We start from the raw sequence: 14,383 nt of genomic DNA, 5'->3' as shown, positions 1-14,383 counted from the left end.
CACTTACTAGTTGTGTGTCCTTGGGCAAGTCATTTAACTTCTATGTATCAGTTTCTTCATCTGTAAGTATTCCTGCTAAGATTATTGTGATGATTGAATTTGATAAACATGCTCAAGTGCTAAGAAAGTGCTTTCTACATACTGAATGCTCACTTATAGTTATTCTAATTATTATCAGATATGGTGACAGCTTAAATGCATTCCCTTCCCAGATGGTAAAAAATGCATCTCCACAGTACTAAAATGTCAGGAGCATGGCCCAGAACTCGTGAGGATCTAGTTAGCAGGATAACTTAGCTTTCTGTTGAAGAGGAAGTACTCCTAATTATTCTTCAGTGTAGCTGTGGATGTTCTAGCAGAGATGGCCGTTCCTCCAAAGGAGCTCAGCAAATGAGATCCTGTGTGGGGAAGGTCAGTGGCATCTTGGCTGCAGACTGCTGCATCCCATCATCTCAGAGATTATTTCTTTGCAAGTCAGTTTTTTCCCATCTTCATGTTGGGTTCCCTTATTGGCTGGTTTCTAATGAGACGACTACCTCCCTACATCCATGCCCAAAAAGGACTCAGAAAAATGTTTTTATGAACAAACTTCCCTAATTAGCCTCCATCTTGGGGAGCATTTCACTTAAATAAAGTGGGCTAGTGACATTTCTGTGACTTCCCAGAGCACTCAATCCCTGGTGCACTGTCAACCTTACCTGTCCCCCTCCCCCCAAGCTAAAGTGTCTTTTGCCCAACATATTCGTTAAATTTAGATGCTTGACTCGAGCTGCCGAGCCATGATGGTCTCCCTCTTATATTTTGTTTCCTCCAGTATGTCTTTGCTCAATCACAGCTGTGACCCCAACTGTTCGATTGTGTTCAACGGGCCCCACCTCTTACTGCGTGCAGTCCGAGACATTGAGGCGGGAGAGGAGGTAAGGAACCCGTGTTTCCCACTGCCTGGCTTCCTTTTCCATCAAAGACCCTCTCAACGTGGCCCTTCCCTAAAACCAGTTGTGCCTGAGGGACAGCTTTTCATTGTCCTTCTGCCAAGGAGAAGATATATAATACCTCTGCCCAGTGACCAATTTACCCATCACTGCTCCTCCCAGATTATGGAGGGGCTAACTTTTGTTTTAGTCACCATTTTTGTGGATGATGACAGTTCCTATTGTATATGTATGAGAGAGAGATGTTTGTGTGACAGAGTGTGTGTGTTTGGTGCATATGACAGTTCAGCAACCTCTCACATCTCTGCAAGTGGTTATCCTTTTATGGGCAAGGAGGGCACCCCAGCTTGTGAGTGAGATCCCAAGGGCTTACTTATTCCAAAGGCCACTAGTCGAATTTTGAAGGTGACTTGTTTTTACCGTCATGTTAAGAGAGCAAACAAGTTTTACTCTTTCAGGTTGTCATTGGGCCATTCCAAACTGATCAGCATCTCTGGGTGATTGTCCAAACAAAGATGCAAAGGGAATAGAGGACAGGAGTGTGACCTCCAGCGGTGAACTGGCTTTGACCCTGCCCGTTTTGCGGACTGCCAAGGCGGCCTCTTTTGATGAGGAACCTTCTCAGAGTTCTGAGGTCTCACGAGGCAGCTGCAGATGGGCTGCCCCAGGGCTGTGAACCTGAGCCTGCACAGCATTTGCACAATTACTACCCTGAATTCTGGGTCATAGATACTTATGCTTTTTAGAACCCAGTTTCCTTCTACCTTCCAGTTTGCTAAAGTGGATATTTATTGCAAGGAAAACAGAGTATCGTAAGCTTTTATTGTGTTTATGCAGCACTCAGCCAATAAAACCTAGACTCAGAGGTACCATATTTTATGTAGACAGGGATTCAGCTTTGATAAGACTCCCTCCAAACTGATTTTCAACTGAATAAGCTGTCTCTTATACAGCCACTTACTGAATTTCCAGTTTTTAGGACCAGTGTACCAAGTACACTGAGATATCTGTCAACAATATGGGGAGTTTAGATGTTCTTTGTATCTGGGGCCATATATGACTTCAAGGCAGGTAAGGAAGGGAACTACTATCCATTTGCAGCAACATTATTTTGGGGGCTGAGCGATGGCTGCTGCTGTTGGTGATGATGATGATGATGCTGCTGCTGATGATGCTGTTGTTTTGCTAAATTAAAAGCAAACGTAAGAACTATTAGAAATGGTTGGAATTTTCAGAGACAACAGAGAAATTTCCGTAAGAAAATAGATATTTTCAATATGAAATATATATTCATATAACTCTTGTTTTCCAAGCTTGGCTGCGAATTATTATTCTTGGTTGATTTTCATTTAGTTGAAAAATGCCTGGTCTTTGGCGCTTGCTTCACTTTTTTCATGTCCCTTTCTTTCCGTCTCTGGAGCAACAAGCAAGTCCATCCTCTTGCCTGACATAGAATAGTTCTGCTTAGCGTCAGGCCCTGCAGGCTCGGATGTGTTTCCCTGCGGTACTCATCAAAGCAACTTCGCATCAGAGAGAGGATTCTCCTCATGAGTCCTGCTTATATCAGCTTGTTCAGAAAATAACATTTCTTCCATATCATTATGCATGTCCTGATGGGTGATGCTGCGTCTGCTCAGTTGTCCTCCCTCTCTCTGCCCACCATTTCTACCCATCTTAATGCTGTGCACCCTTCAAGGCCCTCTCAAACACCATCTCTGCTAGAAAGCTTTTCCTTCCACATTAAAGGAACATCTTTGCCTCTGAGATATGCCTTGTAGTGGTTATTAATATTTCTTTGGTGTTATTCTGGCTCTTTTGGTGACCGTTCAGCTATGGCTTCTTGAGGACAGGAAATTGTGGCTTACTTCTGTATCTTCTCTAGTACCTAGTACTTTGCTTTGCCCCCAGGAGGCATTCAGTAACTCTTTGTTGAATCGACTTTCTGTTAAATTGAGCATACTGTAAAAACCAGCAGTGTTTCTCACTGAGGGCACTGTTGACATTCCAGATGGAAAGTCGTTCATGGTGAAGGACTATTGCATCATTGAAGAGGGTTGGTGTCCCTAGTGCCTGCTCAGTTAATGTCTGTAGCCTCTCCCAACACCTAAAATACATCCTACACATTTAAAACTGGCCCCTTGGGGCAGAGGTAGGGGAGAGGGAGAACATGAGAAAAGACATTTTGAGGTTAAGAGGGGTGATCAAATTGGATAAGGAAGTAAATTTAGAAATTTTGGTAATTTCATACATCTTTACCTTTTGGCTTTATTGCTCATTAGGGCACTCCCCATTTTATATATGCTATTTGGGATGAAAGTGCCAGAATGTAGGCTCCATGAGGGCAGGCTGCATAGTGCCTATAACATAGAAGATCCTTGTTGAGTGAATGAATGAGGCTTGCTAAAGGCAAAACCAGAGGTGGAAGAGAATCTTAGAGCCACTTTGAAACTACCACTAATCCTCAGGTGTGTCCCAAGGGCCCCAGAAAGAAAGTAACATGAAAGCCAGTCCAGTGCCAATTCGAGATGGGAACATTTCAAACCTCAGACAAGGAGAGCTGGAAAATTACACAGGGTTCCACAATAACAGAAATCACCATGGACTTTTCTTACCCTTTGTTTCTCTCCACAGATCACTTTTGGACCATTTCCCTTCAAACCAGCACCATTTGTAACACTTTGCTATATAAGGATTTTTATTGTAATGCTGAGTTGTTGGGTCCTTTTTGGTTTTGGGTTTTTGTCTCCTCCTCCAACACCTCTTACAAGGAGATCTTTGTTTATGGCTTAAATCATGGCTCACATACTGGATTGCTGATGGCTTCCTCTTCAGGGTTATGTTAAGCTATGAAATACATATTATGGTCTGACAATCTTCCAAAACATGGATCAGGGAAGAAAGCTGGACAGTCTAGGCCGCCCTGATGGGAATTCCTGGTTAGAAGAGTTATAGCTGTTATAGATGATGTCATTGTCTTGTAGCATTCTCTGGAGCCATGTCAATTGGGAGAAATGTGGTCTGCATAAATTGAGCCTATCAGTATCCCTAATGGCAGTTTTAATGTAAAATGTTTTGGGGCTAGAAGAGTCTGTTTATTCTCAGTTATCTTTACTCATTTGCTAAGTCATTTAACAAATTCACTGCATGTTTACTGGGTGTCATGTACTGGGATGGGCATTGGGAATACAAAAGTGAGTAAGGCCCAGCCTCGCTTTCAGGAGTTCAAGATATAATTGGAGAAATGGACATAGAACAGAAAACAATAATAGAATATGAGAAGTACATTAGTATAGATGTGCATAGGGCTTTATAGGTGTTCAGAGCAGGGGTGCCCAAATGGAGGTAAGGGGCAGGGCTTGGGAGTGGTAAGGAAGGCTTCTGGAGAAGTGACTCCTAGACTCTTGAAGGATCCATAGGGTTAAAGTTGGTTAAGAGAGGGGAAGACGTTCCAGACAAAGACACAGAAGTCAGAGACAGAATGCTGAGTTCAAGGAGCAGGAAGCAGTTCAAATCAATAGATTAAAGAATTCACACATGACCAGCAGATGAAGGAACATGCAGGGACCAGACCGAGGAACCCAAGGGAGTTAAGGAACTCAGTTCATCTGAAGGTTCCATAACAGTGCCCAGTGTATAGGAGGCACTCAGTAAATATTTGTGAAAGGGAGGGGGCAGGCAGTGAGGTGTCACTGAAGAGTTTAAGCAAAGGATCTGCATGATCAGATTTTCTGTGTGTAGACGAAGTTGGGAATGAGGGTCAGGATGATGCAGTAATCCAGGCAAGCAGTAACAATGGTGGCCTGAAGACAGAGGAAATTCAGATGGTGGCTCATGCTGGAGGATCTGAAGAATATAATATTTAGAAGCTAAAAATTGACTGGCTACAAGGGGGTGACAAGGAGAAGAGACAACAATAACACTCAGGTTTGACTTTAAAAAAAGTTAAGATTTTTTTTCGGTGCAGAGCCAGTATTAGCAGAAAAATTTATAATTGTGACAATGTAATTCCAGAAATGAAAGCAAACTCTGATTTTAGTTTTTTATGGTCTTCTTATCCATTCAGATGTACGTAATGAAAAGATGGGCTTCATGGTAAAGAGGTTCATTTTGCCTTGAAATTTTCAAGTAAGCAACATATTCAACATCCAGCAAATATCTTTCACGATATTACTCTAATGTTGGAAATGATTTACTGCATTTTCCATAAGAGCTGTACTAAAATGGCAAAGCAATGGTCAGTAGCATTAATATTTTAATGTGATTTTGTTCTATGCCATTAAAGCAGCCACTGATCAATGGCAAAGTTTCATACATAAGTTCCCACTAAATGAGCCCTACATTTACTGAGTAGACTCTCCATTAAAACTGGTGAGTCAATGAGTCTTTAATAAAGGTTTTTATCTTTGGCTGATAAAAATGATTTAGCCTTCATTACTAGTTAGTTATCTGGCTATGTTTTTTTCCCAAAAAATATGAATAAAATTATTCTTGCCATTGAGACCTTCAGCTTTGATATGGTGTATTTTGTGAACTTCAGTGGCATGAAAGAGACACAGAGCGGGGCATGGGGCAGTCTTCACTGGAAGAGGTGTATTTGAGCCAAGCTTGAAGGATGGGAGAGCTCTGAATAAGCTGAGAGTGGAGGAAGGGGCATTGGCTATCCAAGGTAGTGATGTACGATACACGTTGGCATGGTGTGCATGGTTTAAGAGGTGTTGCAACGTGTATAATTGTGACAGACAGTAGGGAGCAGGAAGAGATGTTGAGACTAGAAAGGCAGACAGAAGATCAGTTGGAGAATGGAAGCCTTGTATGCCTTTATCCCATAGACAGTCAGCCCCCATCAGAAATCTTCGCGTAGAGAAATGACATGATCAGCTGAGAGTTTTAGGAAGATCTCTCTCAAAGTAGTTTAGAAGATGAAAAGGAAACTGAAGGCAGGAGGGAGGCCAGTGAGAAAGCCATTGCATAGTCCAGGTAGTAGTTACAGGACAGTGAGGGAGGCTAGAGAAGCTTATTTATTGCGGTTAAATCAAATCACTAGTCTTCTGTTGCCCCTTCGGTGCCTGGCATGATCACTGATGAGTTTTGGCCCTTGTAATAAAGTCTTCGGTTAGTCAAGCATGTTTCTCTGCTGTGGCAGACCCTGGATTTGTTGGCTTCACATAGCACATTGTAATCACCCAGAAACTACTGCTGATCCATCTGATCTGATTTGAGAGCTGGGGCTGGTGACTGAGAGCCATTGGGCTGAATCGAGAATTAGGGTCCTAGAGTTAACCCAAGAGGGCACACAGAGATCAGCTCATTTCACCATCTCACCTCATATAAGGAAACTGGGCCCTGAGAGCCTGATTGACAACAGATGTTAGCCCAGGGCCAAACTTCCTCAAAGAAAAAAAAAAGCTATTCTCCCCTACGGCCCCCCTCGAGGTATAAGAAGCAGCTGTTTTATTGTAAAAAGAGCATCAGACTTGAATCAAGAGATGTGGGTGCAAGTCCCAGATGGATTGCAGACCTTTGCTGATTCTCACTGTCTCCCGCTGCCTCGCTGGGTGACTGCCTAGCGCAGTAGATGTTCAAGAACGCCATTGCCTACATTTCTTAAGGCGGACGCAGTACTCTTGTTTCTGTGTATGGAGCAGCATGTTACAGGTGAGTAACACGTGAAGGGTCTGCAGAGAGCCAGCTGCCGGATCAGGATGTGGCTTCTGTCACCCTGGGGATGGCCATGGTAGATTAGACAGCACTGGCTGGCCAGACAGGCCTCCTTCCCCCGACTGCTTTAGTGAGGCCCTCCCGAAGCTGTGTTTTCTGTCAAAGATGATGGCCTTCTCCGCCCTACCGTGCTTTCAAACAAGTAAGATCATGCTTTGTAGACATCACATGCTTTAAGTCCAAGAAAAACCACATGGAGGTTTTGCTCTGGGGACTGTTTGTCGTCTCCTTTATAGACAGTCCTGCCTTCCTCTCCGACAGCATTCCCTTCTTCCGCCACCACACATACCCTCGGAATTACTTTCTACGTGTAAAAGTGAATAAAGCAGTAATTTACATTACAAGCTGACAGATGTTAGAGAAGAAGAACTAGAGGCGAGTGGGTGGGGAATTCGGAGCACTGGGGTGGGGTGGGAGTTGGGTTGTTATTTTGATTAGGGTGGTCAGGTTAGACCTCAGTAAGAAAGTGCGATTTGGTGGGAGCGCAGAAGAGAGGAGGTAGATCACCGTAGTAGTTCTGGGGAAGAGCAGAGGAAACAGCCAGTGCGTAGGCCTTGGGGTGGGAGTGCGCGTGGAGAAGAGGCAGGCTGGGCTGGCGAGAGCCGGGAGAAGGCAGGGAGAGGGGGAGAGGAGTTCAGAGAGGGGGCAGGGCTGGAGTATGTTAAGCCATTGTTGCTCCCACTCCTTGTCATGAAGAATGAGCTTATTATTATTGTTATTATTTTTCCCCTAATCCATTGCAGACTAATATTTTTGTAAAATTTAGTGAAAATGAATTACTAGAAAAGTGGAATTTAAAAAGTGTATAAAGTAAAAGCCCGATGTTTTATTATTAGAGTCACATAAGATTTCCCTTACCAAATTGCTATCCAAGTTTCTAAATGTTAACTTTGCGTTTCTTTACTCATTTCATCGTGGCCTAGCAACATCACAGACTAGCAACTCTCCAGGAACCACACTTTGAGTTGTTCTGTGGGAATCCATTGTAAGGACTTGGCCTTTACTCTAAGCAAAAGTGTTGGGGGGTGGCCTTTGGAGCATTTTGAACAGAGGAAAGATCTGCCCTGACTGTTTTTTAAGTAAGTCACTGCTGGAGGTTGGAGTGCAGGGGCCCAGGGGAGAAGCAGGGAGACCTGCATTTTACAGGCAAGAGATGATGGGGGCTCAGACCAGAGCGGTAGCATTGGAAAAAGTGCAAAGGAGTTGCTTCTGGATATTTTTTTAAGATTGAGCCCACAGAATTTCTTAGTGGATTGAATGGAGAATGTGAAAGAAAGAGAGAAGTCAGGAATAACTCCAAGATTTCTTCTTGGATAACACACAAGATGAATTACTGTGATCTGCGATTGGGAAGGCTCTAGCTGAGAGAGAGCAGGTCGGGGATCAGGAGCTCTGTTGTGTATTTTGGATTAGACTTTGAGTGCACAGGAGATCCAGTCAAGTGAAAAATGTTTTAAACATCATCATTTGCCTGAAGGCCTATGTCATGAAGTGGAATCTTAGAGCTAGAGAGAAACCCGAGGAGTCCCTCAAGTGTGCCCTCTCACCTATGACCTTTCGCCATCCAGGACAGGGCATAGTTACTGCATTTGAAAGGGTCCAAGGAAGTCCATGTAAAAGCCTCTGTCAGTGATTACATTCTGACATTAAATTCTCCCTATTTGGACATTATTCCACCTTTTAAAAAGAAATCTAGTCACAATTAAGAGAACTGTCTCCTAATTTCAAAGATCCCAAACTTGGTTGACCTTAAATGCTGTGAGGCAGCTATAGAATTGGTTAGGAGTTAAGAGCAATCTGGCTCTATCATCTGCCACCCATTTGATTGCCAGGATTAATTTGGGCACTCTGATTACCAATGGTTATGGAATTTATTGCCAAACGTTAGTAAGACCAAACATAGAAAAGCTCTTGATATTTTACTGTTCAGTGAATAAAAGGTAAGATGTAAAAATGTATAAAGGTCATGAGCCCAGTTCTTTAAAATAAATACATGATACACATGTGCTGACTGCATAACAAAGACAAGAAGGTGGTGCATTAAAAATGTTATTTGTGAGTATTTTGATAGAGGCACTGTAAGTAGTATCTTCTCTCTTACACTTCTTGGTGTATAATAAAAACATGTTCGACTTTAATAATTAGCAATAATGATAACCATTTGTTAAAGACAATGAGCACAGCAGTCATATGACTCCATTCCTCTCTGGCCTCCACAGCTTACCATCTGCTACCTGGACATGCTGATGACCAGCGAGGAGCGCCGGAAGCAGCTGAGGGACCAGTACTGCTTTGAATGTGACTGTTTCCGATGCCAAACCCAAGACAAGGTGTGTTGTGTGGAACCAGCTTGGAACATCTCCCAGGCAATAGCCCAATGATCTTTCAGAGAACTCTCCTTTTATTTCATTAACCCAAAAGTAAACAACCCTCTCTGCATAGTAGGAAACACAGGTAAATAAAGTGGTGCATTGTGCCACATACATTTTATTTCCTGGAACTTTTATCACCCACCAGACAATAAGAGGTTTAATCTCAGGTAAGGATCTGTGGAACTGGGAGTCTAGAGGGAAGGTAGGCATTAAACAGGCAGTGAAAAGGGTGTTGAAGGCAGAGTGCTATTAGAGCTGTCACAGGACGGTTGAGTTACATCATGACTGCAACAGCTCTTGCTCAGTAATAAACACACCAAGTTGTAGCTAGTTTTTTATGTCTTTAAAATTTATTCTCTGAGGCGTTTTGCTTCAGCACTTTATCAGATGGAGATCACTGATCTAGCAACTTTTACTCTTTGAGAAAGGAAGAAGAGCCAAAATAAATGCCATAAAGAGAAGGAATGAACTTTTCTCATATTACTCATATGCTCTCCTCACATTGAACCTGTTTACTTTTAGTTTTCACACCATCAGGTTATCTGATGAAATCTGACTTTTGTAGAGTGCTTTTCATTTGTTGGAATTCTTTTGTAATCATTATCTCATTTGAACTCAATAATTATAAAGGAAACGGAAGTGAGAAAGGTTCGGAGATGTGCCTCTAGGACAGAATGAAGGAAAAAGTGGCAGAACCAAGTCTCAAACCCAGCTGTTTTGATTAAATCTAGTGCTCTTTCCGCTATACCACAACTACCTGTGACTTCCAATGCCAGCATCAGTGGAGAGAGGTCGTTGGTTTCACTGCAGGAGCAAGGACCACGAGCTCATTCTAATGATGCAGGAATCAGTGAAGATGATCAATTTTTTATTAAAAAGAACTTTTAGAAATAAGTGAACTAAATGGGAGAAGTTGGATCCACTGCTAATAGCTCCCCAATATTCAAGCCACGTTAGCGTTAGCCTTTTGCCACTCACAGGCATGCCAGGAGTCGTGGGGGATGCCCTGGGCTTTCTCCCCAGGCTGTAATCTGGAATGGCAGGCAAGCTAGCTTCCCACCAGCATCCTTGGTTGGGAATGGGAAAACTTTGGGATTTACTGCCTTTTACATGCCATCTATATGGCAGACCCACAAAAATGTCTTGAATAAGTGCTTATATTTTATTAAAATTGGGGTTATGATCACTTTCAGTTTATGTTTATAGTTGAAATCTGGCTAGAATAGTGTATTAGGAAAGAGTTTGGATACAAATAACAGATAACCCAATTAAAACTGGCTCTAGTAGGTGGGGTGTATTTGTCTCAAGAATCCTGGAGAAGCAGTCCAAGATGGGAGCAGCTGTTCGTAGATCTCATCACAGAATCCTTCTGTCTTCCTCCTGGGCCATCTCTGCTGTCCCCAGCCCCCAGTCCGTGGGTCCAAGCTCTAGACATTAAAAAGAAGGGGTAGTAGGGCAAGGAACAATGGGAAATCTTCCTAGGCGTTTCTACCTACATCTTATTGTTCAGAACTATGTCACATGACCACCTTTGGCTGTAAAAGAGGTGAGGAAACTGCACTTTAGCTTTTCAGCTTTTATACTAGAGGAAGACGAGGGTGAAGAAGGCTGTGAATGGCTTTTGGGTAGCCGACCTACAGTGTTTGCCATATCCATTGAGACCAATTTCTCTCCTCCCTTGAGCTAGAAGTTTGTTTAGTATTGTATTAGGATTCTCCAAAGAATGAGAACCAACAGGGTGTGTGTGTGTGTGTATCTATATATATAGAGAGAGAGAGAGAGAATATGAACGAGAAAGTGAGATTTATCATAAGGATTTGGCTCATGTGATTGTGGAGGCTAAGGCCTACGATCTGCAGTCAGTAAGCGGGAGATCCAAAAGAGCTAATAGTGTAGTTCCAGTCTGACCCAGGAAGAGCCAGTGTTTCAATTTGAATCTGAAGGTAGGAAAAAAATGATGGCCCAGCTTGAAAGCAGTCAGGCAGGAGTTGTTCCCTCTTACTCATGGTAAGGTCAGCCTTTTTGTTCTGTTCAGGCCTTCAGCTGATTGGGTGAGGCCCACCCACATTGAGGAGAGCAATCTGCTTTACTCAGTCTGCTGATTCAAATGTTAATCTTATCCCAAACACCTCACACACACCCCCAGAATAATGTTTAACCAGATGTCTGGGCACCAAGCGGCCCAGTCAAATTGACACTAACAGTAACCATCACAGATATTGTTAGAGATAGGCCAAATGGTATAATCAAAAAAGAGTACTCAATTACTCTGCTGGATTCTAGTCCATTCTGTATCTAATAAATTGAATAGTCTTTGGAAAGTCATTCAACTTCTCTGATTTGTTCTATCATCTGTAATACAAGGAACTGAAACAACTCAATAGCAAAAAAAAAAAAAATACAATTTAAAAATGGACAGAGGAACTGGATAGACATTTTTCCAAAGAAGACATACAGACAGCTAATGTAGCTGCGACAGATATATGAAAAGGTGCTGATCACCACTAATCATCAGAAATGCAAATCAGAACCACCATGAGATATCACCTCACCTGTTGGAATGGCTGTTATCGAAAAGACAGACAGTAGGGGCTGGCCCTGTAGCTGAGTGGTTAAATTCTCACGCTCCACTTCAGTGGCCCAGGGTTTTGCCAGTTCAGATCCTGGGTGCAGACATGGCACCGCTCTTCAGGCCATGCTGACGTGGCGTCCCACATAGCACAACCAGAAGGACTTACAACTAAAATATACAGCTATGTAGTTGGAGGCTTTGGGCAGAAGAAGAAGAAGAGAAAAAAGAGGAAGATTGGCAACAGATGTTAGCTCAGGTGCCAATCTTAAAAATAAATAAATAAATAAAGAAGACAGAAAATAACAAGTGTTGGTGAGGATGTGGAGGAAAGGGAACCCCTGTGCACAGTTGGTGGGAATGTAAATTGGTGCAGCCACTATGGAAAACAGTATGGAGGTTCCTCAAAAAATTAAAAATAGAACTACCGTATGATCCAGCAATTCCACTTCTAGGTATCTATCCAAAGAACATGAAAACACTAATTTGAATAGATACCTGCACCCACATGTTCAGTGCAGCATTATTTACAATAGCCAAGACATGGAAGCAACTTAAGTGTCCATATTGATAGATGAACGGATGAAGATGTCGTATATATTTTATATATATATATATATATATATAAAAAATAGTATCTTTATCTATTTATATAATATAAATATATTATATATGTTATATATAATACAATATTATTCAGCCATAAAAAAGAAGGAAATCTTGCCATTTCCTATAACATGGATGGAGCTTGAGGACATTATGCTTAGTGAAATAAGTCAGACAGAGAAAGACAAATACTGTAGATAACACAAGGGCAATTAGACTAGGTGGTCTTAAGGCCCCTTCCAGCTCTATTATCCCATGTTTCCTAGTGGAAGTGAGTAGGGTATATATTTATATGAGAATATACACTTGATTTCAATTAGTTTGTCATTATATTTTTAAGTTTCTATTTGAGAATTTTGTTCTGTTTTGTGATATAAACATTCCTTCTGAAATCTCTATACTCTTGATTTGCTTTGAACAAATAATACATAGGTAAATTCAGCTTAGTGTATTCCTCAAAGATCATAAATTCAAAATTACTTCAGTCAAAATTAAATTTACTTTAGTTCCTAGATTTAAAGTTTTCAAGATTATTTTTCTGCTTTTCTTGGAACCTAGAAAATTCATTTCAACAGGTTTCTGCATCAAGCACTATTTGTTACGTGCCTACATCAGCATGTTACTGGACTCGCCTGGGACCATGTTTTAGGAAGGCCAGCGGCCTTGTGATAGTGGGTGTCATTTGCATGTGTGGAGTTAGTTGTCGTTTGTAATCAGCAGCAGCTTAATTTGTAGAAGAAATAAAACTTACCTTCTGACATACGTTTCAGGGTAATTTGGCTTCTCCTGTGACTTGCCCAGGACAGAATCAAGGCAATGGAAGCAGAACAGAACAAATGGAGTTGGTTGTGTCCATAAGTTTGTGGATGGCACGTAGCGTGCTTCCTTGGATGCCATGTGCTTTGTTGCAAAAAAGCTATTTTTACTTGCATGTCACTTTGTTTTTCATAAAGCCTGTTATGTTTGATCCTGTTTTTCAATGTACTAACTGCCCTATTGCCTCATTGTTAGATTGTTGAAATAGCTCCTGAGTGGTCACCTGGTCCTCAATTTCTTCCCGTCCATCCATCTTGTGCACTGGTTTAAGAGCAAGGTTTCTTAAAAACCACTGTTTCCATGTCATTGCTTTGCTCAGAACTTTTGAAGTATTTAGCATTATCTTTAGTGTTCAGGATAAACTGCAAACTCTTAGCTTGGCCTTCGTTGTCCTCTGAAGTCATGATCCCAAGATCCAGCCTGCCTTTGTCTTTTGTCTTTTTTCTCATCTCTTCTCTTTTTCCACTTGTTTGATCTAATTATACCTTTTCCCTCACCCAAAAGATTCTGAAGTGGCTTACAGGCACACATGCACACGTATACACATGCAGATATAAATATATTCCTGTATATACACTACAACAGCAATAAATTTTTATTCATGTGTGAAATGAGTGATAATAAATAAGATGAAAGCAGGTTAGTACCCAGAGGGCATGCCATATGATCATGTACAGTGACAGGAAATAATCACAGATTGTCTCTAAATTTCCCAGCAGCCAAAGCTAAAAGACTAAGTTTAGTGTTTACAGTAGCCGTAAGAGTGAATGCACACTCAGTCCTTGGCCGAAGCACAGCGTTTCCCGTCACTGGGGCCTGAGGCGCTCCCGAGGGGCCCTGAGCCTGAGTGGTCAACATTCTTACAGACTTTCCACAATGACTTAAATGGCTGACTTTTACAGTAGCCCTCAATGTGGCTGATGGACATAATTTCATATTATAACTTAATAAAAGAAGCAACAAGAAGGATGAACAATTATGTAATCCAGGTTCTTCTCTCTCTGATGGTTTGCTGCATTCCAAGAATAAAATTTAGGCTATATAAGAGGAAAGTAAGGCTGCGTATCCTTCAGGTAATCCTTCATTCATGTTATTTCTTGCAAATAGTCTTCTACATTTTTTATTTTAATTTTTGTGAAAGTGATACATGTATATAGCTTGAAAAGTCAAGTACTCAAACCCAGTTGAAAACATGAGGTGCTCCCCCTCTCCTGCTGCTGCCTGAGACCTGCTCCCCAGAGACAGCCCCTTTCAGCTTCCGGCATTTGTTCCATGTTTCTAAAATGGAAGGTCCCTAGAATCACATCCTAGTGATGTTTTTTGCTGATTTAATGACTATTTTTTATTTCCAGGATTTCAAATTCACTTTT

The 14,383-nt window shown here is 41.8% G+C and overlaps 1 protein-coding gene across 10 annotated transcripts in view; it reads left to right on the top strand.

The window, feature by feature from the left end:
- Nucleotides 1–14,383, top strand: part of SMYD3 (SET and MYND domain containing 3) — a 682,473-nt gene that overhangs the window by 527,427 nt on the left and 140,663 nt on the right. For all 10 annotated transcript variants that reach the window (XM_070602604.1, XM_070602603.1, XM_070602608.1 and 7 more), the window contains 2 exons: nt 815–917; nt 8,870–8,980. In XM_070602604.1, coding sequence (XP_070458705.1) covers nt 815–917; nt 8,870–8,980 — 214 coding nt within the window. The remainder of the gene's footprint in view (nt 1–814; nt 918–8,869; nt 8,981–14,383) is intronic.

The sequence above is a fragment of the Equus przewalskii genome, chromosome 31 (genome assembly GCF_037783145.1).
Source record: "Equus przewalskii isolate Varuska chromosome 31, EquPr2, whole genome shotgun sequence".
Classification (NCBI taxonomy): Eukaryota; Metazoa; Chordata; class Mammalia; order Perissodactyla; family Equidae; genus Equus; species Equus przewalskii.
This window is presented reverse-complemented; position numbering and strand designations above follow the sequence as displayed.